Source organism: Microcaecilia unicolor, chromosome 9, assembly GCF_901765095.1.
Source record: "Microcaecilia unicolor chromosome 9, aMicUni1.1, whole genome shotgun sequence".
NCBI classification, from domain to species: Eukaryota; Metazoa; Chordata; class Amphibia; order Gymnophiona; family Siphonopidae; genus Microcaecilia; species Microcaecilia unicolor.
In genome coordinates this window covers 97,156,424-97,172,554 of record NC_044039.1, presented here as the reverse complement: position 1 = coordinate 97,172,554, position 16,131 = coordinate 97,156,424, and the positions used below count along the sequence as shown (strand labels likewise).

At 46.6% G+C, this 16,131-nt stretch overlaps 1 protein-coding gene across 3 annotated transcripts in view; it reads right to left on the bottom strand.

The window, feature by feature from the left end:
• FGFR1OP2 (FGFR1 oncogene partner 2) overlaps window positions 1-16,131 on the bottom strand; it is a 61,387-nt gene that overhangs the window by 33,379 nt on the left and 11,877 nt on the right. For all 3 annotated transcript variants that reach the window (XR_003943404.1, XM_030215101.1, XM_030215100.1), the window contains exon 3: window positions 15,308-15,425. Coding sequence is in view for 2 of the 3 variants with exons in the window: in XM_030215101.1 (XP_030070961.1) it covers window positions 15,308-15,425 (118 nt within the window). In the remaining variant the exon portion in view is untranslated. The remainder of the gene's footprint in view (window positions 1-15,307; window positions 15,426-16,131) is intronic.

Sequence of the window (16,131 nt, the reverse complement as noted above, 5' to 3'; positions counted from 1 at the left end):
GAGAGGCAGCGTAGCTGTCACAAATAGTAGAAGCAGCTCTTGAAGGTTGTTTGGATTTGGGGAATTGGAGTAAGTGTTGAATCTAAACTGTATTCCAAGGTTCCTGAACTTGTGATTTGAGGGGGAGTTCATACTTCCCAAAAGGGATTTTGATGTCAGGTATTTATCCACTTATGTTAGGGACCCAGAGAAGCTCGGTTTTACTTGGGTTCAGGCAAAGTTTGTTGTGTTAAGCCTATTCTTGAATTGATGTTAGACAAGTAATCAGTTTATTCAAGGCTGTAGGTAAGTCAGGTTCAATGGGTATGAGTAGCTGCACATCATCCGCACAGATGTAGAACTGAGTGTCCACTGACTGAATCAGCTCAGCTAGTGGCTTGAGGTAGGATATTGAACAGAATAGGTGTACAGTATCGATCCTTGTGGTACCCCGCAGGTCAGTGTCCATGGTGGTGATGCGTTGCTGCCAAACATTATGGATTGTTGCCTGTCTGATAGGATCCTGACCCTGACAAGTACTGTACCACTGATACAAGTACTGTACCCACTGATACCTGTTTCTGTCAGTCATGCTAGCATTGCCTCAGCAAATGCAGCCTAAAGCCTCTCTCCTTTACCGATATGCTGCAGGTGAATGGTCAATGGAGAAGAGCAGTAACCTCTTATTCACATCTTCCCTGCTACTGTAATAGCATGATGCACATCACATTAAGCATATTATGAATGAGTGATTCATGAATGTGCATAAATAATTCCAGTTGTCATGCTGGATTCCTCTGCTACAGACCGTATTCTTTAATGCTCACAGACCCCCCCTGTACACTAAATTATTATTCTGTGCTGGACTGCAGAAGATGACAGCTATAAAGCGTTAAATATATATGTTGGTTGAATGTAATAAAATCCCCCCTTGAGGGGGACCAATGACAATTCTTCTTTGCCTTTGCTTGATGCTTGGCATTGGGATTCCTTGGTGCCAAAGCTAACGTCAAATCCACACGCCTCCTAGATGTCTAGTCTGATGATGACCAGTCCCTGGGCATGGCCTTAGCGTTCAATGTCAAGGCAGGCGAAGACCTCCTCAATGGGGGTGCACTCCCTGTGTCTGACACAGCTCTAGCAACCGTCAGGATGGATGCTTCCAATGCCAACATCAATGTTGACAGATCGGACTTAGTGCTAAGGTTTCTCATGCTGGGCCTCTCAAGCTTTCTGGGGTTTTTCTGCATATGTCAAGCAAAGAACACAGAGGCCTCATGGTCCCAGGTACCAACTATGGAGACCATCCTAGAGATGACCCCTGATGCACTGGGCACAATGCTTAACACCACTGGGAACTTTTTTTTTTTGGACATGAAGGGGAAAACTGCCAATTGCAAAATCAAACGGCTCAATGGTGAGGGTGTAGGAGCTCACCTGCAGTCAAAATGAATGATGTTACCTAGCCTATGCTGAAGCCTAAGAGGGCCTTTGGAGGCAAAAAAATAAAAGAAACTTAAACTGCCCGAAACGGCTAGAATTAAACTAAAGGGGTAAAGGGAGGGGGGAGGGGTACAACAAGGAAAACAAAAAGGAAAAAAACCCTGTGGGAAGGCATCATAAACAACAAAAAATTCTCAGAAGCGCTGAAGAGAGACCAGCAACATGATACTGCTTCGCGGGGAAACCGTGACAGATGGTCCTGAGTCGCACATTTGGTGGGAAGGCACTCACACGTGCATGGTGGGTCACTGCCAAAAGCCTCTGAAAGAGATATTACTATAGGCAGCATCCACACCGGGGCTCCATCAGATTACGTTACCCACATGTAAGGAATGTTGTCACGCTTGTCCCCTGAGAATGCAATTGTTACTAAAATTGAAGACAAGGGGGGGAGGGTACTGAGAAGAAAAGGAATTATGGCAGACAGTCATGAGATAAAATTAGGAAAGACCTGGTAAAAAGCCAAGTCTCGAGAGCAAATTTAGTGAGAGAAGACATTAAATGGTCAGGTGACAGTGCAGTCCAAAGAGAGGGAAATACAGCATAAAGCGGTAATTTGTGGAATCAAGGCCAAAAAGATGAAAAACAGAGGGAACGCATGCAAACTGGAACTTGAATTGACAACAAAACAAATACAATCAAAACCACTCCTAACAATCTACTCCCTTTCACTGATCCACCTAACATTATTTTCTGTAAGTGGGATGGGTAGTATCATACCCATCCTACAAAAATCACCAAAGGCTGATCAAACACTCCACACTTCACGAAACTGACACCCATCAAATTAAAGGAAGACTATCTAAACACGGACAACTACCAACAAAGTGGAAGGAAAGATCACAACAAACACACACCACCCAAGGAACGACAACTAACAAAAATCCACATATCAGCCCCATACCAAACTAGCCAAGTGGGCTACATTAACGCTAGGTCCGTAGTTACAAAACAACAACAACAACAACATCAGACTGGATCAGCTCAGAAAACCTCGATCTTAGCCTCATCAACGAAACATGGATCCACGATCAAAGGGACCCGATAATCCTTGAACTATGCCCCCCAGGTTACAAAATCACTCACTGGACCAAACGGAAAAGAGAGGAGGAGGCATAGCAATAATCTACCAAACCCAATTCACCACCGAAACCATCGCCGAATCCATAACACCCCAACTAGAAATTGCATCATTCAGAATCCATAACAAATCCTGATCGATCATCTGAACTGTGTCCTGTTTTACAGACCACCCGGTAACTGGAACGAAAGCCAGCCTATTTTCACGGACTTCATCTCAAACACTTGCGTAAATAACTCCAATATATTAATACTAGGCGACATAAACCTTCACCTAGAAGACCCCAACTCCACCAACGCATTGAATGTAAAGACTTCCTACAGTCCTGGGATCTCAAATGGCCTCACATGCAAGCTACCCACATCAAGGGACACACACTAGACCTCTTATCACACAAACTGTCCACAGACCATAACCTGTTATAACAGACATCAAATGGACAGAAACACCTTGGACCGACCACTACAAATTGAACCTATCCCTAAACTGGCGGAAGAAGGGACTAAACCATTCACCAGCACACACAAACTTACACCACGAGAGGGCAAATTGATTCACAAGTATTCTGGCAACTGATATATGACCACGAATGGAAAACATGAACAGACTCCATCCATACACTACCTCAATCATTGGGAGGATAGATGCAGAACCGTACTAAACAAAATAGCACCCTTAAAGACAAGAATATCAAGACGACAAAACTCAATACCATGGTTCAATGATGAATTTTAAAAAAAAAATCAACACAATCCAGGAAATTTGAACGAGCATGGAAAAAAAAAAAAAAAAAAAAAGATGAACACACACTCAATGCATGGAAACAAACACAGAAATACAAATATGCAATAAGACAAACAAAAGGTCCTATTACAAAACTAAAACAGGACCGGATTACAAAGATCTGAAGAAACTATTTCAACTCATAAATAAGTTATTAGACACCACCCTATCACCACAACCAACACAGACATCCCACCGCAGACAAACTCACTAATTACTTTAACGAAAAGAAAAAAAATAAAATTATGCAGCACACTTCCTCAGCACAACACCGACATCGAAAAATTCTTCAACGAACTGGACCTAATCCCTGGTGGATGCCAAGCTGACCGTATCAGGTCAACATTTACTCTCCTCACCACCGAATCAGTTACAAAAGCGATAGGTTTTGCAACACCCACTGCAAACTGGATATATGTCCCAGTCATCTACTCAAATCCGCCCCCGACCCGCTTCATAGTAGACCTCACATCCCACCTAAACTTCATGCTACAACAAGGTCTCTTCCCCGAGGAATATGGTAACATCCAACTCACCCCAATACCTAAAGGACACCAAGAAAACACAAACGATCTAACCAACTAACCGTCCAGTTGCACCTATCCCACTAGCAGTCAAACTGATGGAGAGCTTGGGGACCAAACAGCACAGTCGGATTTCGCCCCCACCATAGTACTGAAACTGTCCTAGTCACTCTCCTGGCCAATTTCAAGCAAGAAACAGCCACAGGTAAAGTATACTTCTCCTCCAATTCAACATGTCAAGCGCATTAGACATGGTCAACCACAATATACTACTAAGACTCCTTGGCCACTTCGGGATTGATGGAAATGTACTTAACTGGATAAAGGGTTTTCTAACCACCAGAACTTACCAAGTAAAATCAAACTCAAATATATCACCACCGTGGAAAGCTACCTGTGGAGTACCCCATCACCATTATCACCAATAATCTTCAACATGATGAGGATTCCACTGGCAAAGTCCCTATCCAACCGAGGCCTCAACCCGTTCATATATGCAGATGACGTCACAATCTACATTCCCTTCAGTCATGACTTGACAGAAATAACCAATGAAATCAATGACGGCCTGAACATCATGGACTCCTGGGCAAATTCATTCCAAATGAAACTGAACACTGAAAAAACACACTGCCTCATCCTCTCATCTCAACATAACAAGTACAAACCCGCAACCATAAACACCCCAGAACACACCCTCCCTACCTCAGACAGCCTAAAAATACTCTGAGACATAAATCGACCACAACCTTACCCTTGAGAGCCAAGTAAACTCCATAATAAAGAAAATGTTCTATTCAACGTGGAAACAAACGAATAAAACCGAGGGAAATTTTTCGAAACCTAATACAATCAATGTGCCACGCAGATTACTGCAACGGAATCTATGCGGGATGTAAAGAGCAACTCGCAAAAAAACTCCACCGCCCAAAACACAGCTGCCAGGCTGATATTTGGTAAAACACACTTCGAAAGTGCTAAACCCCTCCGAGAAAAGCTGCATTGGTGCCCAAACAACGAATCATCTTCAAAATTTGCACCTTTGTCCACAAAATTATCTACGGCGTAGTCCCAGGATACATGACAGACCTCATAGATCTACCAACCAGAAACAGAATCGGATCATCATGATCACACTTAAACTTACATTACCCAAATTGCAAAGGACTTAAATACAAAACAACTTACGCATCCAGCTTCTCCTACATAAGCGCACAACTATGGAATGGACTCCCAAAAGTTGTGAAAATAATCCATGACCACCTAAACTTCAGGAAATCACTAAAAACCACCCTCTTCAAAAAGGCTTACCCCACCGATCCAACGTAAATCCCCACTCCCAGAAACACAGCATAACCAATGATCATACTGGACAATATACAATCCTCATTCCCTTCGACCCTCATGGTGCCTGATATACACCTACCTCATTCGATCACAACATAACCTTGTATTTGTTATCAACCGACTGGCGAAGCCACATTGAGCCTACAAATAGGTGTGAAAATGTAGGGTACAAATGTAACAAATAAATAAATAAGTGTATGGGCAGGATGATAAGATATTCAAAGCAGCTGAGAGGTAAACTGGAAGAACAGAGATGAGTCAAAAGAAGGATTTTATACCTATTATGTAGAGAATGGGAAGACAATGTTATTCAAAGAGATATGAAACATGGTCAGAACATTTTGCATTAGAAAGCATCTTCACAGCCATTATTTTGGATCAACTGAAAAAAAAAGTAGATAGGCAGGGAGACCAATGAGAAAAGAATTACAATAGTCTTGAGCATGAAGTAATGTAACCAAAGCTTTGGAACAAAAGTATGGTCTGAATTAGCTAATCTTCAAGGCAAAAAAGGATTTCTCACCAACCAAAGAAATGTGAAAGGAAAGAGACAGATCAGCATCTAGAAAGATACCAAGTGACCAAATGGATTAATGGGAACAGACTCCATAAAGAAGAGGTTGAAAGTAAGGTGGGGAACCAAACGGCAAACCAAACGGCTTCAAATCTATGTGGATTCAGACACATCTTATAGTTATTCTTCTGGCTTTCACAGCATATTGCTTATTCCACTTTTTCTGTAATTTAAGGGTCCATGCAAGAAAGGCAATCTAATGTGAGGCGCCAAAATTTTGTGTGTTAAGGGCAAATTCTATAGCAGCAATTTAGCGCATAATTGAATACTAGCATAACCACTTACACCATGCCCATAGTAGGTGTAAATGTGTGCTTCTAAATGTGGCACCCTGTACACAACTCAAAGTGTGTACTAGAATAGTTGAAACAACCCATGACTTGCCCATGCCCTCCCATGTGAATGCCCCTATGCAGTTACGCACTAGACAATTTACGCGCACACTTTAAAGTGCCAACCATGGGCCAGTAAAGTTACATACATAAGTGGTATTCTTTCACTGTATGCACATTTATACAATTAGAGGGCTAATGTATTATGTTGGATATATACAACAACAAAAAAAAAAAACCAACCTCTTCGCTACCCAAGGGCTTCTGCTCCATATCAAATTACAAACCCTGATGATATATAAGCATTCAGGCTGAAACAGGCAGCCATCTCAGAAAAAGCTGATGTTCTAAAATTAACCTCTCCGCTTAAAAGCCCTCTAAACTAGGAAAAACAAAACCATGCAAGGTGGTTAGTACAAGTTGAATTGGGATGGGGGAAAAACCCAATCTCATCCACAAACATTCCTTCAAAGCAAGAAAACAAAACAAAACAAAAACACTAGGCTGCCAAGTACATACAACCTTAGGTTTACAACACAGAAAACTCAGAGACTCTGTTCCAGAAGGGCTAACAAAGGGGAATAGCCCTTTGGCAGCACTCCAATTGCTGCATGCCATTTCTTTAAGCTATTCAGGAAGCATCCAATTATATCACTGTATGGGGAGTGGAGCTCTATCCCTCCTCCCTTAGCATGCCATTTCCCTCAGGTCCTGCCTGAGATTAGTTACAGCAAGTTCAACAAGCACATATTTGTGGTTTTTTAGAAGAATACAGTTATGTCCACTTTTGGGGGATCTATTTAATAAATATTAGGATTTATTAACCACCTTTATGAAAAGATTCACGAAGGCAGTGTATAGTATACCTTGACATAACCAAAATGAAATTTGGCCTCATTCTCACTGCATACTTTATATCTGATCTCTTTCTGGGGAGAACTGTACATCAAAAAGAATCAGCAATTTCAGTAGATGCTACCTTCCACAACTGTGTTTCCCAGAACTTCACTAGTCCACTCAAATAAGGTGTGATCCATTGTTCCAATTCTAATTTATACCATACTGTCAACTTAATAAACTTGGATGGCACTTTCATGAACAAATTATCTAGCAAAGTGAAACCAAGCCTCACCTATGTGCCTTTTACCAGAGAAGAGAAATAATGCCAAATTTGAAAATACTGGAACAATAATTGAACAGGCCCATCTCTGTTTAATCTGCTGGAATGAGGGTGAACCCTCCTGGTTCCAATTCTGCAAACTGTTCTATATAGACAGTCTTTACCCTATCATCTCTGAATCCTGCCTCCTTGTCTTGCTATAAGCAATACAACAATGATCAGTCAGTGCAGCATTTAGATTCAGAATGAAATGCATTAAAAACCAAGAAAGAATGAGAGCAGTCCATCTAACCACAGCAGCCATATTGTACAATTGCAAATCATGGAGCCCCCCCCCCCCCAAAAAAAAAAAAAAAAAAAAAAAAATTGGTCCTTTGTTGGCTTTATATAAAACTTATTCATGCCTGCTTGGCTTTCCTTTAAAAAAAAGCCAGTAATTCCACTATACGATGCTTCATTATTCCTGGTAATCCAAAATGGCATCATTTGTAAAGTGTAGAACAATTTTGGAAGCATAATCATTTTAACTAGGGCTACACCTCCCAATGCAGAAGACAATGTTATTTTAGTCTTGCATGTATAGTGCATATTTGCCTGTTTCTTGTTCTCATCTATTACAGAAATGGTTTCCACAGTTTCTAACTGTGAAGTTGGAATATGTCTCTAGTCACGTCTTTATGTAGGTCAGTCCTATTTAATTTTGTTAACATTTGTTGGAGTTGGAAAATGCAAAGCAATGTAATGCAATCCCTTCCATCACTAACCGAGTTTAAAAAAAAATAAACACCTTTTTCAGAGATCTGAAACTTCATTCATCTTGATTGCAGTATAAGTTGGGAGATGAAATTGAAGGGTGTAATTACTATGTGCTACTGTTAACACATGTTATTTTATACTAGTAAAAAAGGCCCGTTTCTGTTTGTAAGGAAACGGGCGCTAGCAATGGTTTGGGTTTTTTTTTGGTAACTGTAGAGTTGTTAGTAAAGTATTACGGTATAATGAGAAGGAATAACTGTAACATTTGTAAATCATCTGTTGCTGTGTGTTGTACTATCATGTGAAGCCACTGTCTTTCCAGGTGCAGTGTATGTTGAGAGAGTGCGAGTATGGTAAAATTATGTATCATACCTGATAATTTTCTTTCCATTAATCATAGCTGATCAATCCATAGACTGGTGGGTTGTGTCCATCTACCAGCAGGTGGAGATAGAGAGCAAACTTTTGCCTCCCTATATGTGGTCATGTGCTGCCGGGAAACATCCTCAGTATGTCGCTATCAAAGCTCCATCCGCAGGACTCAGCACTTAGAGAATTACACCCACGAAGGGACACTCTGCCCAGCTCACCACCGCCCGAAACGGGGGAGGGGAATTAACCCAGCTCATCCCCACACAAGTGGGGGAGGGGAATCCGTCCAGCTCATCCCCGCGGAGCGGGGGGAGGGACACCACACCCGCCGATGCGGGGGGATCTGGCTTATCCTGCAACCGCAACCGCGGGAGGAGCTGACTGACCCTAACACCGCCGAAGCGGGAGGGGTACAAAGCTGCCCTACAACCGCACGAAGCGGGAGGGAGCGCCGGCAGAATTTTAAGTCTCAATCCAGCCCTGTAAAAACGGAGGGGGAGAGGAATGCAGCAGCTCACTGTAACACAAACTCGTCTCAAACTCTTGAGAATCCAAGTGAAAAAACTTGAACACGAAGTCTTACTGAAGTAACTGAAGACTAAACTTGAACCTGAAATGCAACAGATAAAAACAGTACAGATATCTGGGAGGGGCTATGGATTGATCAGCTATGATTAATGGAAAGAAAATTATCAGGTATGATACATAATTTACCTTCCATATCATCAAGCTGATCAATCCATAGACTGGTGGGATGTACCGAAGCAGTACTCCCACCCAGGGCGGGACATAGAAATCCCTGACCTCAACACTGAGCCCCAAAACCGGGCCTCCGCCCATGCAGCCACAGTCAACTGTAATGCTTGGAGAATGTATGAGCCGAAGCCCAAGTTGCCGCCTTGCATATCTTTTCCAAGGAGACGGATCCGGCCTCTGCCATCGAGGCCGCCTGAGCTCTCGTGGATGAGCCTTCAGCTGGATAGGCGGCACCTTCCCCGCGGCCACATAAGCCGCTGCAATGGCTCCCTTGACCCATCTTGCCACTGTAGGCTTAGAAGCCTGCAGACCCTTACGAGGACCTGCAAACAGGACAAACAGATGATCCGATTTCCGGAAATCATTGGTCACTTCCAAGTATCTGATGATGACTCGTCTCACATCCAGATATTTAAGAGCAGAGTACTCCTCTGGGTAGTCCTCCCTACGAAAGGAAGGGAGACAGAGCTGCTGATCACATGGGAAGCGAGAAACAATCTTGGGCAGGAATGAAGGCACTGTGCGAATAGTCACTCCTGCCTCAGTGAACTGCAGAAAAGGCTCTCGACATTGAGAGCGCCTGGAGCTCGGAAACTCTTCTGGCTGAAGTGATAGCCACCAAAAAGACTGCTTTCAACGTCAGGTCTTTCAGAGATGCCCTCGACAAGGGTCAAAAGGCGGCTTCTGCAATGCTCTTAGCACCAGGTGAGATTCCACGCAGGCACCACTGAGTGCAGAGGAGGGCGCAGGTGATTAAATCCCTTGAGAAAGCGCACCACATCTGGCTGCGAAGCCAGGGAAGCACCCTTCAGGCGGCCCCTGAAGCAAGCCAGAGCCGCTACCTGGACTTTAAGGGAACTGAGCGACAGGCCTTTCTCCAGACCTTCTTGCAGGAACGCCAACACTGAAGAAATTGGAGCAGTGAAGGGAGAAAGTGAGCCTGCTTCACACCACGCTGCAAAGATACGCCAAACCCTGGCGTAAGCAGTAGAAGTAGAGCGCTTCCTCGCTCTCAGCATAGTGGCGATGACCTTGTCTGAGAAGCCCTTCTTCCTCAGACGCTGCCGCTCAATAGCCAGGCCGTAAGACCAAAGGGGGAGGGATCCTCCATCACCACGGGACCCTGATGTAACAGGCCCTGCTCCACTGGCAGCCGCAGAGGATCGTCGACTGAGAGCCTGATCAAGTCCGCATACCAGGGACGTCTGGGCCAATCCGGACCCACCAGGATTACCCTGCCGGGATGCTTTGCCACCCGGTCTAGCACCCTGCCCAACATGGGCCAGGGCGGGAACACATAGAGAAGCTCTTGTGTCGGCCACTGTTGGAGAAGAGCATCTACTCCCAGGGATCGAGGGTCCCGTCCTCTGCTGAAAAAGCGCGGCACTTGGCAATTGGCCGATGACTCCATCAGATCTAGGCTCGGCTGGCCCCAGCGCTTCGTGATGTCCAAGAACGCCTGAGCAGATAGCTGCCACTCTCCCGGGCTCCAAGGTATGGCGACTGAGAAAGTCCGCCTTGACATTCATGACTCGGCAATGTGGGCCGCTGAAAGCTTGCCTCAAGGTTCGCTTCCGCCCACTGGCAAAGATTCATAGCCTCCTTGGCTAGAGGGGCGCTCTTGGTACCTCCCTGGCGGTTGACATAGGCCCACAGCCGTGGCATTGTCCGACAGGACCGTACAGGCTTCAACACCAGTACCGGGATGAACTCCAAAAGCGCCAACCGAATGGCTCTGAGTTCCAGGAGGTTGATAGACCACTTTGCCTCTGCAGGAGACCAGAGCCCCTGCGCTGTCCTTCCCAAGCAGTGGGCTCCCCAGCCCGACAAAGAGGCGTCCGTCGTGACGACAATCCACTCTGGGGTCACCAGAGGCATTCCCGCAGACAACTTGTCTGTCTGCATCCACCAGCTCAGCGCCTTGCGCACTGCTGGGTCCAAGGGAAGGCGCACAGCATAATCCTCCGACATCGGAGTCCAGCGCTGCAGCAAAGAGTGTTGAAGTGGTCTTATATGAGCCCTGGCCCAGGGCACTACTTCCATCGTGGCCGTCATAGAGCCCAACAGCTGCACATAGTCCCAAGCCCGAAGAGGAGAGGCTACTATGAACTGGTCCACCTGAGCCTGAAGTTTGACAATCCGATTGTCTGGCAGGAACACTCTGCCCACTTGGGTGTCGAATCGAACTCTCAGGTACTCCAGGGACTGAGTCGGGCGCAGCTGGCTCTTCTCCCAGTTGATGATCCATCCCAGGGAGCTCAAAAGAGCAACCACCCGGTCCACAGCTTTGCCGAACTCTGCATAAGAGGGGGATCGGATCAACCAGTCGTCCAGATAAGGATGGACTTGTACCCCTTCCTTTCGTAGGAAGGCCGCGATGACCACCATTACTTTGGAAAAGGTCCACGGAGCAGTAGCCAACCCGAATGGGAGGGCTCTGAACTGGAAGTGACGTCCCAGGACTGCAAAACGCAGAAAGCGTTGATGAGGAGGCCAGATGGGAATATGCAGGTACGCTTCCTTGATGTCCAAGGAAGCCAAGAACTCTCCTGCTTTCACTGTCGCTATAACAGAGCGGAGAGTCTCCATGCGAAAGTGCCGCACTTTCAAGGCCCGATTGACCCCTTTGAGGTTGAGGATAGGCCGGACAGAACCTCCTTTCTTTGGTACCACAAAGTAAATGGAGTAACGTCCCTTGCCAAGCTGACTTTCTGGCACCGGAACGACGGCGCCCAGGCGGATCAGATTGTCCAATGTCTGCTGCACTGCCACAGCTTTGACCGGAGACTTGCAGGGAGAGAGTACAAACCCGTCTTTTAAGGGTCGGCAGAACTCTAGCTTGTAGCCGTCTCTGATGACTTCCAGCACCCACGCGTCTGAAGTTATTGTGGTCCACTCGCCCAGAAACGAGGACAGCCGTCCTCCAATCTGCACTGGGGCGTGGACCAAGGCCCCGTCATTGGGTACGAGACCCTGGGGGAGGACCGGAGGAAGCACCTCCGGGACGGCGGTGTCTGCGAAAGGAATGCTGCTTGGGGGAGAAATTCCTCTTGAAGGAAGAGGGGGCAGAGGAACCCGACTTGCCCGGGCGGTACCGAAGGGCTTCCTGCAACCGTCCTCTGGAGGTACCGGGACGAGTACTAGCCCGAGCCCTGACCTCTGGTAATTTCTTGCCCTTAGACGTGCCGAGATCGGTCACGATTTTGTCCAGCTCGACCCCAAAGAGCAGCTTGCCTTTAAAAGGCAACCTAGCCAGGCGGGATTTAGAGGCGTGGTCAGCAGACCAATGTTTCAGCCAAAGCCACCGCCGCGCAGAGATTGTCTGAGCCATGCCTTTCGCTGAGGCCCTCAAGACATCATACAGCAAGTCTGCCAAATAGGCTAAGCCCGATTCCAGGGCCGGCCAATCAGCCCTCAAGGAATAATCCGAGGGGGAAGCCCGCTGCACCATAGTCAGGCACGCCCTGGCCACATAGGAGCCGCAAACTGAGGCCTGCAAACTTAAAGCAGCCGCCTCAAAGGACGACCTTAAGGCCGCCTCCAATCTTCTGTCTTGGGCGTCCTTTAGGGCCGTGCCACCTTCCACCGGCAACGCCGTTTTCTTAGTCACCGCAGTGATTAAAGAATCCACGGTAGGCCACAGATAGGCCTCACGTTCACTCACAGCCAAAGGATAGAGGCGGGACATAGCCCTAGCCACTTTAAGGCTCGCTTCCGGGACATCCCATTGAGCCGAAATTAAGGTGTGCATGGCATCATGCACGTGGAAGGTTCTAGGCGGGCGCTTCGTCCCCAGCATAATGGCAGAGCCAACAGGGGCTGAGGGAGAGACGTCCTCCGGAGAGGAAATCTTCAAAGTGTCCATGGCCTGTAACAACAGGTTGGGCAAATCCTCTGGGCTAAAAAGCCGCGCTGCAGAGGGGTCATCCGCTCCATCCGAGCGGGGATCTGTCTCCTCCAAGGAATCCGCAAAGGACCGTTGGGAGACCTCAGACACGCTGCCCTCATCTACATCGGAGGAGACAAAGTCCTCCAAGGCCTGGGAATCAACCCGAGGGCGTTTACCTCTGGGAACCTCAACCTCTTTACCAGACGAGGGAGCAGGGGCAGCGTTTTGCATGAGGAAGGCCTGATGCAGCAGCAAAACAAACTCGGGAGAGAAACCCCCCAGACTGTGCACTTCCGCAGCCAGGGCAACAGCCCTAGACGCACCCTCAACCGGCGCTCACAAGAGCGGGGGAGAGACATGCTGCGCATCCAAAATGGCGTCCGGCGCGACACTCCGCGAAGGAGCCGCGCGGGAAAAACGGCGCTTAACCTTAGCCGCTTTTGTGCCGTCGCCCAAGTTAAGGGCGTTCATGGCATTAATGTCTCCAACCTCAAGGGCGGCCCACGAAGAAGCCGTCCGAGCCGCGTGGCCGGCCAAGATGGCGGAGGCGAGGAGCGGGGATGGGCGTTTATGGCGGGAAAAACCGCCACGCCGGAGGAAGGACCGGGACATTCATCGGTCACGAAACTGTCACCCAACAAGGGCGAATCAGGCTTTAAGACCCCCGCATCCCCTCTAGAAGCGCTCAAGCGATCCGGGGAGCGACCCTTTGCGCCCTCGCCCTCCGACGCCATATGCCACAAGGAGAAGAATCGGGGAACCCCCTGCCCGCTATAAAAAGGTAAAAATTACCTGCTTGCCGCTCCGAGCTGTAACGACCTGGTGTCCCAGTGAGTAGCTGCAATAAACGTTTAAATAAACGTCGAAATAAACGCCTTTAAAGACGTTCAAAAATTTTTTTTTTTTTTTTTAACGGAGCCAGTGGGAGGGGGGGAGAAAAGGAGGGACCTGGCACCACCAGGTTTGCACTTGCTCAAAAGAGCCCTCAACCCCAGGCACTCAACAAAACCTAAAAATTAGGCTTGGAGGCCTAGCCAGAGCTGCTGCTGTGTGTGACCACCACCTGCTGAGATAGAGAACATACTGAGGAGTTTCCGGCAGCACATGACCACATATAGGGAAGCAAAAGTTTGCTCTCTATCTCCACCTGCTGGTAGATGGACACAACCCACCAGTCTATGGATTGATCAGCTTGATGATATGGAAGTGTGTGTGAAAGTGTGTGTCTGACAGACAGACAGACAGAGTGTGTGAGTTTGATAGAGTGTGTCACAGGGCCACACAAAGAGTGAAAGACTGTGTGTGTGTGTGTGTGTGTGTGTGTGTGTGTGTGTGAGAGAGAGAGAGAGTGTGCTGTCTGTTTGTGTGTTTTTGTGTGTGCATGACCCCTTCCTTCTGTCCAAGTTGCAGGGTCGACCCCTCCCGCCCATGTGTTTGGATTTTCAGTAACTTTCCCTTGTTTTAATCCTGTGATTGTGTTCTTTTGCCCATGCCCTCCATCCATCCTTGTTTAACATTTGTCCTCTCCCCTTTCCCTCCAGTTCTGTTCTCTCCCCCCCTCTCCATGTGTTGTGTTGTGTGTGTGTGTGTGTGTGTGTATGACCCCTTCCTTCTGTCTGAGGTGCAGGTTCGTCCCGTCCGTCCCCCCCCCCCCCCTCCGTGTTTGGTTTTTCAGTTCCTTTTCTTTTTTTTTTTTAATCTCGCGATTGTGCTCTTTTTTCCTGCCCTGTACCTGCTGTTAGGAAAGTTGGTCCGTCTAAGCTTTATGCAGCTTGCTTTGTAGTCGACATCCCCTGCTGAGGTGCCTGGAGGCTGTGTCTTCACCTTTGTTTTTGTTTTGTTAGTGCAGGTCCAGAGGGCTGTTCAGCTTCCTGCTGCTTGCTGAGGTGCCCGGAGCCTGTGTGTTCACTTTTTTTTTTTTTTGGTTAGTGCGGGACGGAGGGCCAGTTCCTGCGTTCAGCTTTGTTTGTTGACGTCACTGAGTTCGATGCTGCCTAGCAGACCACCTCTGTGCTGAGGGAGCCACGGTCCCAAGCACTTTAGAATGTTGGAGGTGAGTTTTATTATATAGAACTAACTTGTGATGTTTTACCACAGATTCCATTTTATGCAGTTTACCCTACTTACTAATAACTGAGGTTCACAACCAATTAACATCTTTAATGATAGTTTAATGCAACAAATATATCCCTGAAAGCATCAAAAATCTAATAAAAGAATCATTACTTTTAGTAAACAAGTTTTATGTTAACAGTTCTGAAGAACATAATCAACACTAGACACAAATTCACCTTTATTTTCTTGTTGCAGTTCTCGAATCTGCCTGTTTTCTTGCTGAATACCTAAAACCAGTGTGGACCTAGGTCGATGTCTTGCCACTTCATTCAGCTCTTGAATTTCTTCTTGGTACTGAAATGAAGTAAAATTATAAGACCAAAAGTTGCCAAGATGACCACGATTTGAATTAGGACTGCTAACCTTCCATTTCTACTGCCTTGCAAAAACCAAACATTCTACTTTAAATATGACCCCCAAAAAAGAGAACACAATGAATATTCTTTGAACAGGGCAAAGGATAAAAGTTCATAAAATGATGTTAAGAGCCTTATCCCTTCCACGGTAATACAAGTGACAAATTTTCACCTTCTACTGTCTCAGGTGCAAACTTTGTAACTTATTTACTAAGGTTTGGTAAATTAGTGCATTTGTCACAGAAAAAAAAAATTTCTGCTCAACTCTCAAACTTGCAGGATCTAAGTAACAATTTGTTTGCATTCCTGCAGCATTTGTTCCAAACCACTGCAATATACAATAGTGGAGCCCAACTGGTCCACTCATTTACATATGCCTTAATAATTCTCTCCCCCTCCCTCCCCACCATGCCACCAACTATGCCACTCCCTAGTACTGCAAATTACCTAGTTGCCAACTGCAAGAGGCATGTTGTGTGCCCCTCCTCTATTTGAAAATGCTTTTAAGGTTTGGAGAAAAATATTTTTCCGTAACCTTCCTTCAATATCTCCACCCCCCCCCTCCAAGACCCTCCCCTTTATTTATCTACACATCTCTGGGGCAGGGACAATCCCTAGCTTTTCTTGCACCGACAGCTCCATTT